The sequence below is a fragment of the Schistosoma haematobium genome (assembly GCF_000699445.3).
Source record: "Schistosoma haematobium chromosome Unknown HiC_scaffold_203, whole genome shotgun sequence".
Classification (NCBI taxonomy): Eukaryota; Metazoa; Platyhelminthes; class Trematoda; order Strigeidida; family Schistosomatidae; genus Schistosoma; species Schistosoma haematobium.
The window spans coordinates 33-11,392 of NW_026137046.1; the positions used below are offsets into that span (position 1 = coordinate 33).

The 11,360-nt window shown below is 31.1% G+C and overlaps 1 protein-coding gene across 1 annotated transcript; it reads right to left on the minus strand.

Annotated features, from left to right (window-relative positions):
* Positions 1 to 296: 296 nt before the first annotated feature.
* MS3_00001317 (uncharacterized protein) lies at positions 297 to 10,447 on the minus strand. The gene is made up of 7 exons (XM_051208765.1): positions 9,996 to 10,447; positions 8,351 to 8,476; positions 6,570 to 6,701; positions 4,563 to 4,904; positions 3,819 to 4,085; positions 2,064 to 2,192; positions 297 to 530 (listed from the first exon to the last, which is right to left on the minus strand). The coding sequence occupies exons 1-7, from the start codon at positions 10,249 to 10,251 to the stop codon at positions 361 to 363; spliced, it is 1,422 nt and encodes a 473-aa protein (XP_051064078.1). The 5' UTR covers positions 10,252 to 10,447; the 3' UTR covers positions 297 to 360.
* Positions 10,448 to 11,360: the final 913 nt, after the last annotated feature.

The window sequence follows — 11,360 nt, forward strand, 5'->3', positions numbered from 1 at the left end:
ACCTACGCTTACCAAGTCGTTTGATCCCACTCGTTTTTGCAACCGATTTGGTAAATGTCACAATATACATAGGAAGGAGCAATCTTGAATTGCAAATTAGGGTACTTCCCTTTCCATTCTTTTTGTCTGGTTGACCTTTTAATTTTTCATGTTCAAATGTTTTTAACAAGTATATGTGTGATCAGATTGGTCAAAACATATTGCGCTAATAATCTTCCTCTTATTACACTATTCAAATCTAATTATATTTATTTACCAAACAGTTTATTTAAGTGGCTAAGAGTGTTATTTAATCAAGTAGTGACAACTGAAAGAGTTAACTTGAAAATTATGAGGATAAAATCAAATGAAATGAATTGTTCAATAACAACAATGACATATATACACACACTTACCACAACGTCTTGTCTTAACTGTAATACTCTCTTTACATTCACATCCCTCTTGAAAATGAGTTTTATAGGTGCTTGTCTCCATATTTGTTATTGGTGAGCAATGTGATGAAACCAAAGTGGTATACTGTGGGCAAACTTTTTGAAATAAGAAAAATTAGAAATATAATAAACAGTACCCTCTTTTGTAGTCGCTTTATATAAAATCCTGACTATCTGAAAAACTTTTCAAAACCAGTGTTTATTGGGGCTATGTAACATTGAACGTTCATGATTTAACCATGGTCTGAGCTTGGGATATTCAGATTCCATGGTGAACATTTCATCATTAGATCACTTAACTCATATTTCATGTTTCCGATTTACAGACTCCGTCAATTTATGGTTGTCTCGGTAAAACTAATCCATGACACAAAATTTCTTGTTAAGTAACTTCATAAAAAGACTTAACTATAAATATTATTTTAAAAACTGGAAAAATAACATGAAATATACATTCACATCTTCATAGGTTACAAGTTCATTAAGTATTACGCAATATATCATAGTATTTTTGGTTATTCATCGCTACCATTGTAAACAGAAAATAAGTGATACAGTTTGGTAAACAGGCAGTGATAATCAGTGTTGGTGGCTTGCAACCAATATATTATATACATTGTGTTAGTTGTGATAAATAATTCAGGTAACTAATACAATCTTATTAGATTTTTTTAAACATCAACTGATCTATTTAGATAGTTTGTAAAAATAACAACTACTGTACTGTAATTAACCCAGTTTATGTCTGAGAAAATCTGTGATTAGAATTATTACAGTAATATACCATCTATTAAAAGTGCTTGAATTTTTTACCTTCTGAAACTGATATTTTATATCATTATGTAATAACTCTTAGACTGTTCAATGACTTCAGATATTTAGAAGTCCTTGTATCTGTCACACTTGAAATTGACATAAAAATATGATTTCATGAAGGTAGCTGAAAAGTCACTAACATATAAGTATAGTATTATAACTGTAGAAAATTTGTTTTTAATCCTTCAAGTTAAAAAAAAGTATTTTTCGACAATATCTTATCTATCTCATAATTCACTGTATGTCGTACAGTACCGTTCTTTAAAATTTTAACTGATAAAACTACAGTTACATTGATATAAACACAGTATATCAGTTTATCAAATATACCTGATGTTCTATACAATTTGACTATTTATAGTGGTATGGAAGGCTTCAATTGAACCAATATTTATAATTTTTATTTCATAGATAAATCATATTGCTAAATGGTATAATTATAAGCCTACTGTATTCAAGTCAGTGGTAAATATTTTTTTATTTTCTTGTAATGATGTAACTATGTTGTGAATTCCATTAGTTTAAATGGGAAGTCATTACAGACTTAATGTAAATAATCACTGTAAACTAGTGAATACTAATTGGTTCCAAAAAAAAAACAGATTAAATTATGACCATTTTAGTGAAGCGATAAGAAAACTTTTCAATGTTTGATATTCTTAAAATGTATTGACAAGTCGTAAAATTATCTTGAATTTAGTTGAAACTGAAATGATTCTTTTTCTTCTACTTTCTTGAATGACTGATTTTTAGACAAATAATGGTACTTAGAAAAGAAGGCAAGAATTACTTCAATTTCAAATACTAACTTACAAACTTTTGTTCTTCGTTTATATATCCTTGCTTGACAATTACAAGCAACGCTGACGTAATCTGTTTTTTTATGCAGTAATTCACGTGATCCTGGATCACATTCCACTTCATAAACCGGTTCTGGACATGCTATTAATATTACCAATAAAATAATGAAATGAAATCAAGAATTAATAAAACACAACAGTGAGTTGACAATATTAGTACCGTTGAACATAAAACTTTTTATAAATGGTTGACTTAACTGTTCGAGGTTCAATTAGTAGACCCAGATACCGTCTGTAAATTATATAAGTTCATAGCTATTACCAAACTTCAAAAGCCATTGTATGACTTGAAAATTGGTCTAAATCATCAATGATATCACTGACTAAGTAGACAATCTTCAATTAGCCAGATAAACTAAAAACGGTTTGATCAAACATCTAAAGTACTTTAAATTCACTTGGTAATGTTTGCTTGTATCTTCCCATTGTTGTTTAGGACTGCAATTGATCCGTTTCTCAATGGTATATGTGCATCCTGTGCGGAGTGCATCGATATAGCCTCAAGTCACAAGCTTTATAAACAAAGATAGATGGCGACTAGCAGTGGAATCTAGTTTGACGCGCGTTTCGTCCTATTTGGGACTCGTCGGCAGGATGTATTTACATCCTAGAGTATTAATTTTTAGTGTAAAATAATGTTCATAACAAACTGATGTGAACAAATGAATTGTTGTCAATTAGTATTGTATTAAACTATGTTTTAGTTTTGTCTAATTTTCTAACTAATTTCAGTTTTTGTGATGAAAGTCACTTTGAAATCCAAACTTAGAGTTTTTTCTGATGATCCATTGCATTCATTTCATTAATTGAACGACAATTGTTTCCTATTAATTCAAATGTGTGTATTGAACTTAATCTACTGATTGTTATATCATATATTTCTCACTAAAGAATTTCATTTATTTTAATTTTAAAAACTTCTTTTAAGACATTTTCACAAGATGAATTAAAGAATTGTACTGTTCAGTGATTTGTTTAACTAATTTGTATATTCTAAAACAAATTTCTAGATATATTTCAAATTTCTAACTATACGAAAACAACGAAGTTCTTTAATGCAAAAACAAAAACATTTCTTTTTCGGATTTATCTAAACTTTTAAGAAATATTTATTCATGAGTGGACTTAAGCTAGACCACAATTGAAAACCTGAAATCACTGGACGGTCGTCTCGTCCTAGTATGGGACTCCTCGACAGTGCACATCCACGATCCTGCTTTCGAGACTTAAACACGGGATTTCGCGCGCAGACGCTTTTTCAGGACAGGTTTTCTTCTCAGAACGTAACCATTCACCTTATTACAATACTTACACAAGCAAGTACATGAAAACACTAAGATAATCACAGAATTGGTTATAATATCATTTTCCTCTGTTATTTATAAATATTTCTTATTTTGATAGTAAACTATTCAATGTTCATTAAAAATCTAGACCGTACAGCAGTTTAGTCAAAGTTTTCTACTGATAATTTCAGTGATTGGGATTATTAATTAGAAACGAATAATACAGAAGATAGAAAAAAGATAAATAACAATCGTGAGTAGCAGCTCTATCACAGGAGACTTTATAAACATCGATTCATGATACTTATCGTTATTCATACACGTGAGAATGAATTACACTTTTAAAAAATGTAATTCAAATAAATGATAGTATGAATTACTAATCTTATTTGACCTACTATTTGAAGGCTACAGTTACTTACATTGATTACACAACTTTTCTTCGACACGTATTTTACATTGACAATGTTGTCGATATCCGTATACTGACTGCATATATCGTTTACCATGTTTTTGTGAATTTATCAGTGTTTGTTTTAGTAGTCCAATTTTACACTGAATAGGTTGGTGAATTCGTTTTACTTTCTTAATACATAGTTCATTTTTCCAAATACTTTCTTCGGTTTCAGTTATCAACGTTTTGCCATCTTCACTACATAATCGTCGGATTTCTTTTGAATGTTTACAACCTAGAAAGCCAAATATAAATTTGAGTATTTGACTGACAGATTATTGATACAAACAATTATTCATAATAGGTAAGTTATGTTAAAGGTTATTACTAATTTTGATGGAGTTTTGTTCTCTGAGCTAGACGGTTTGGTCGTGGAGCTTTCATCGTTCAGAAGAACGATATCATCATCGCTAGTTATTATTAATCATGTTACAGTCATTTGCTGTTTTTTGATATTTAAACCTCATTTCCTCTTGGTCGTCTTTGGCTATATATCTCAGTCTTCAACGTTTCGTGTTCCGATGAAATTTATTTTATTTTCAGTAGTAGTAACTTGCCTTAAGGCATCTGGCTTCTTAGGCTGGAGATTGTATGTGATAATTAATCCTCGGTGTAAAGTTATTGCACTGGTTTTGCACATACATAATAAACATTCGTACACCTTAACAACTTCATATTTACTGTCTAATGAATCACAATAAAACAGACTTACAACATGGTTTGGTAATTTTTTGTAATATTTCTACTTTACAATGTCCACGATTTTCAAAATCGTAAACAAGCTTTTGCCATATGAAAATATTCTGACATCTTCGGTCACACATCTCTGGTGTTGCATTAAAACACCAAGATGGACATTGTTGTATCTGTTTCACAACGTCAGTTTGGGCTTCAGGACAATTACAAGCTTCCAAGTAAACTTTAGGCTTAGGTGTAATACATGCACATTCTTTAATACTTGACTGTGCCACTAACAACTGACGATACATGCGATTATCCTCCGTAATTTGAACATTACATTCGGAAATTCTTCTGATATGTTCGTTCATACAATCTACGATTTAGTAAAATGAAAATTTACGAAAAACACAGGATGATTTGTGGTTAATTAAATTGTAGTTTAACTTTATGAATTGTAGAAATATATTTTATGTAATCTCAAACAAGCCTGATTCTAGGAGTGATAAATAGTTGCTACATACATTTATTTCTGATCATTTATTGGATACCCCGTTAATTTTCATAGTTTTATTAGTTTGTATTATGATTGAATAACCTAATTAGTTGGTTAGTAATAACAAAGAGTAAACAGCTGTACATTTTTCATCCACCTGAAAGCTAGAAAAATATTTTATAAATACAAATAAACCATAAATTCGTTGATGGGTCTCCCTAGTCAGCCTCTAAATACTCTGGTGTCTCTGAGAGTAAAGAAATTAAACTCCTGTTTTCAAAATATTCTCAAGTGCCTAACTGACCATTAATAATTCCAGGGAATTCATTCTCTTCATCACTTTATTTCTTTTTATACACCTCTTAAGCTCTGCTTTCTTTTATTGACAGTCGAATAGAATACATTACTAACGGTTTGATTCTTCAACAGATTCGATAACTTGTCTTTGTTATATCTTGAAAAGTTGATTTTTCTTGATACTACCGCGTATAACAGAGCACTAGAACACCAAAACCCTTCCAAGTCGCAATAAGAAGACAGAAGACTAATGAAAGGAATATTATTCCAAACAGTGTCAATCATAGTACAAAATTGTCAGGTATTTATAGTTCTTAGTGAGAACGAAATCATCATTACAGTCTTCCAATCCGCATACAGGGGGTTATTAGCATTATCCAATCGGGAAGCTACACGTTGGAATTCTAGAACGTTCTTCCGAAAGATGATTGGATGGGACGTCTTCGGCTCCTTCTGAGCCTCTTACAGCTTCCTCGAGTTCACCGGTGGTCCGTCGTCACAGTCTTAATCAAAATTTATGTCTACTGGCAATGGTTTGAAGTTTGAATAGTTAAATTAAGAAAAGAACATCATTGAATGTGATAACAAATGCAACTGTTTCAAAAGCTGGAGACATGTTTAAAATTAAATTTACCACAGAACTTTAAGTTAATTAAAACCTTCTTGATTTTAATGTAAAACCTAAGCCAAAAAAGTATCTTGTTATTATTTATCTTTATCTTTCGGTTTTTAAATAAATGAAGGTAAGTGAATGAGATCATTTACCATTTACACTCTTCCTCTTAAATTCCGTCATTGTAGCTAAATATTTCTAATATAGCTTAAAATATTTGTGTTCGTACTGACATATTAACACATCATATCAAGTAAAGCAAACGGTTTCTTAATTCGTCCACTGATAAGTTTTATGGTAAATTCATTTTAATTCTCACAGATAGACTGTGTATTATCGTGAAATCTTAAACCACAGTAAAATAGCTATCTGCTGTTCTATTTTTACTAGTATTTCTCTACATGAAGTTATTCCATCATGAAAGCTATCTTCAAAGTGGATATTCTACATGAACTATTTTCATCTAAGTAATGATGAATTTAGTTTCGTTTTGTTTGAAATACAATCGGTAAACAGTAATAGTGTACTCAGCATTGGATAAACAACTAAAAAGTTACTAGCTGATGGTTACTTAAATCAACTGTGTATAATACATTTTATAGTGATTAAATAGATTCTCATATACATTTGCTTACTTATTTTATGTAATTCTATCAATTCTACTTTTTGACATGTTCCGTCCTTTTGTATTTTATACTTTACGGTTCCAAATAATTTTATACCATTTTCTGAATCACATTTGACAAAATTCTTAGAATTTGGACATGCTACGAGAAAAGAAAAGAGAAATATAGACAAAAAATAAACACTTACATTTTATTACAAATACCCAGACATTTTTACTATTTTTTTACTATATGTATATCAATAATAATTTGGTAATACATGGGCATAAGCTAGTGGTATATCGAGTTGATTGTATGAAATGAAAATAACTTTCATTTCCAAGTAGCATCGTTTAAAAACTCATGAATAACTATCAGCGATAACTTGATTCGATTCAGTAGTCCACCTTCATTGATTTACAATGGGTCGAACGCAGGGTCTTCACTTCTCCCTAAGAGCACATCATTCGACCACTAAGTCAACTTATAGTAACCATATTCTGTAACCGGTGATCATGGATAATGTTAGTAATTTGAAGCATATCAGTTAAATTGAATAAGTCTCAATATAGGCAAATCAAGTCAGTTACGTAACTAAAGAGCAGGTAGTAGAAAACACTCAATAACTTTGGAGTATGACTAAAATATAGATTTCTCATCTAAAGCATTGAAATCAAGGGATATGAACATATTTAAGTAAACTTCAATGAGTCTGGACTTATGTAGTTTCTTCGTATATCAATCTTGCTAACTTTCCCACAAGTGCTTACCAAATATTAGTCACGTTGAATATGGACGCACTTTTATTAAAAATAAATTATGTCTGTAGGGATTCATCAAATATTATGTAATATCCTAGGATAATTATGTATAATACACCAGTTTCTCTTATTTTCAATATACTTAACTCTCATCAGAGTATTCATAGAAGTTCTGAACATACTCAGAAATTATCGGAAGGAATTCAGCTATCTTACTTCATATGCTGTACAATATGACGATCTTTCATCATTACTAATGAGTATTTTAAATCATTCATTTATAAATTATAAATCAAGTGAAAATTAATACTTTGAGTCATTAACCTGGAAATAGATGATACCTTCGCCTTACTTCATCTTAACCAGATTTTTTTAATTAAATGGCACATAAAGTATCTACCTGTATATGATCTGAACTTCATATAATGATCCATAAAGTTTAGATATTTATTAGAAACTATAACATTGATTTACATGAACTTAACAATAATATACACCTTCGAGCTCAACTATTACAGTACTCGAGATCACTGAACATTTAAAGTAATTGTTAATAATTCTAATTTTAAAAATATCAATGTATTGGTGAACGATAATTAAGTGATGCCTGAACAACTATACAACTAAAAACAAACATTTCCGAAACTTCATTGAAGTATTCTATCTATTATTTGTTTTTTAGTAAAACAAACAAATTACATGAACTTGATATGTTGATGAATAATTCAGGTAATTTCATGTCATTAGCACCAATTATATATATATATATATATATATATATATAGAATGGGAGAGAGATTTTTATGGATAATATAGTGATTTAATAGTTGAATTCATGAGAAGTCCCATACTAGGACGAAATGGACATCCAATGCTTCCAAGTTTTTCATGATGGTCTAGCTTCAATTGACTCATGAATTCAACTATTAAATTTATATAATTAGAAATTATAAATTGATTAAAGTAATTCTGAACTACATTGGAATAACATTTGTTTAAAGCAATGAAAATGTATCTAAAATGAAAATAATGTAAAAAAGAAAGACTTACAACAACGTATTACTGATCGTAAGACATGACGTTTACAATCACCATTTACAAGACTGTAAGTAACATTAACTATTTCAGATAATCCATTTTGGCAATCAGATTGACTGCTTTCGGATTTGGGACAACCTAAGCCATGAAAAAAAATGAATAAATCTAGTTGGATATTGCTAAAAGCGTCCACTATTAAAAAACGATAATCACTTGTTGATGTTCAGAAACATTTAAATGTAAATAGTTTTGTTACAGTCAGTCAATCAGTATCTGATTACAAATAGGGTATGATTTAAGTTTGATACATTTAAATGATGAATTCACTAAGTATTGTTTTCCTGAAACTTCCCATTGATGATTAGGACTGCAATTGACTAGTCTCTAATCGGCATATGTGCATACTGTATATATTGCCTTAATTCACAAACATTATAAACAAAGATAGATAGTGGTTAGCAGTGGAATCCAGGATGCGTGATTCGTCCTATTTGGAACACATCAACTGGATGTACCAGCATTTAGTTAAATGGTAACTTAAAAGTAAGTTTAGATCAAAAATAAGTGTGTGCTATGTATCCTATTAATATATAACGTGATGATACCGTGTAGCTTAACTCATGCAAATTTAGCTTGAAATTAATAATGTTTTCATAGGTGTCTTTAGTAGTGATATATCAGTAGGTTTGTTATAAATGCGCTCAACGTTTAACCAAAGTGGTATATGTTTGAACCAAGTCTTTAGCTAAACATTCCGTGTGGCTAAAGACCTAACACAGAGACAGGCACTAAGTTATTAGTATGCCTTATTAGTATCACTGGTGAATTTAAATAACTAGGTACATTATGATTTTGATGACTCATAAAAGTTGTACCAACGACTTTAAAATCCGGTAAGCTTTCAATACTATCGATTGAACACTTTATAGCTTGAAATGCCTACTACTAGATAACAAATCTTACCGGGAATTCAAATATTCTGGTCTAATTTATTTAGCGACGTTATCTTTAACATAACTAATAGAAGATTCTGGTTTCAAATTCAGAATTAACAAACGTTTTTCAAAACTATAGGTGGATTTCATGGATGATACGCATACTTTTGTTATTTTCTGTAACTTAGTTCCAATAATTCAGTATTAAGTGCTTTCATCGTTTAAATTTAAATATTTTACCATAAGTTTGAAACTATGCGAAAGTCGTAACATACCGGAAACGATCAGTGAAGTAAGTGGTTATTTAACTGAAAATAACGACCATCTGTGGCTCAAAAAACATAGAATACAAATGAGTTTATTATCGTCAGTACACCAAAAACTAAAGTAATGAAAAATTACATACAGACTACCCTTTGAATTGGTTCTCATAAGGAAAGTAAGCATAACCTTGAACTTTGGAAGATTAACAGATAATCATTTTTCTCAAATTTCTTTTTGTAAGTAATAATAAACTAAAATATTTCCGTAGACTTTTCTATATTCAACCATAATACCTGTTTAATAAAACAAGTATATGTAGTTTCAACCCTGGATTATAAACATCAAGATTTCATTCATAAATTTCATTAAAAGGAAGACAGTTACTCCATATGTTGAATAACTGGATACTTAGTTAATTAATATTCAAGGGTATATCTATTCAAACATTTTATACTTACAGCATTTCCCAGCTGGATGATTTACATCTACTTGTCTACATTTACAATGTTCACGTATCCATGTTCGACCAATCCAGATACGTTCACACGTCTCAGGATTACAATGAAATCGACCCTGATTTTTAGTTATTGAAGACTGGTCAGCTGATGGGCAAGGAAATTTGGGAATCCAACTAATATTTGAGAATTCTAGACAATGAGTTCTATTCGGTTTATAGTAAGTGATTTTTATGGCCAACTGATTTCTATCGGTCATACAGAAAGGATTAGAACGTTTAGTTTTAGGGCAGCCTTTAAAAATGAAGAAAAAGAACCTTATTCATTTGCATAAACTTTGAAATTCAATAGTTAATATTATAAACCATCATTTTGATAAGAAAATTCAAGATGTATTGATTTACATTGCGACATAATGTGGCCACCTTAAAATACAGGGATCTAAGTTCATTAAATTACACAGGCCGAATCGTAAAACTTACGAAACTTAAATCAATGAAATACATGCTGATATGACCAACAACATAGAGCTAATACACAAGATAACAATGATCATAATGACAACACATTTATTAACCCCATTTTCCAGAAGTAAAGATAAGAAACTTAACATTCCGTCGTGTGCATCTTAGGCCTGTTACTCCTAATGGAGCATAGGCTGCCGATCAGCATTCTCCAACCTTCTCTGTCCTGGGCCTTCTTTTCTAATTCCATCCAATTCTTGTTCATTTTTCTCATATCTATCTCCATTTCACGGCATAATGTGTTCTTTGGTCTTCTTCTTTTCCTTTGACCTTGAAGATCCCATGTGAGGGCTTGTCTTGTGACACAGTTGGGTGCTTTCCTCAATAAGTGTCCTATCCACTTCCAGCGCTTCTTCCCGATTTCTTCTTCGGCTGGGACCTGGTTTGTACTCTCCCACAGTAGGTTGTTGCTAATAGCGTCCGGCCAACGGATCCGAAGTATTTTGCGTAGACAACTGTTAATAAACTCCTGTATCTTCTGGATGATGGCTTTCGTAGTCCTCCAGGTTTCCACCCCACACAGGAGAACTGCCTTGATATTTGTATTGAAAATCCTGACCTTGGTGTTGATAGACAATTGTTTTAAGTTCCAGATGTTCTTCAGTTGTAAATATGCTATTCTTGCTGTTCCTATCCGCGCCTTCACATCTGCATCAGATTCACCGTGTTCACCGATGATGCTGCACAGATATGTAAGTGTTTTTACATCTTCCAAATCTTCTCCGTCAGTTGTGGTTGGATTGGTACATGCTGTGTTGAATCGAAGAATCTTGCTTTTCCCTTTGTGTATATTGAGACCTACTGCTGTTGAGGCTGCTTCTACACCGGTCGTCTTCTCCTGCAT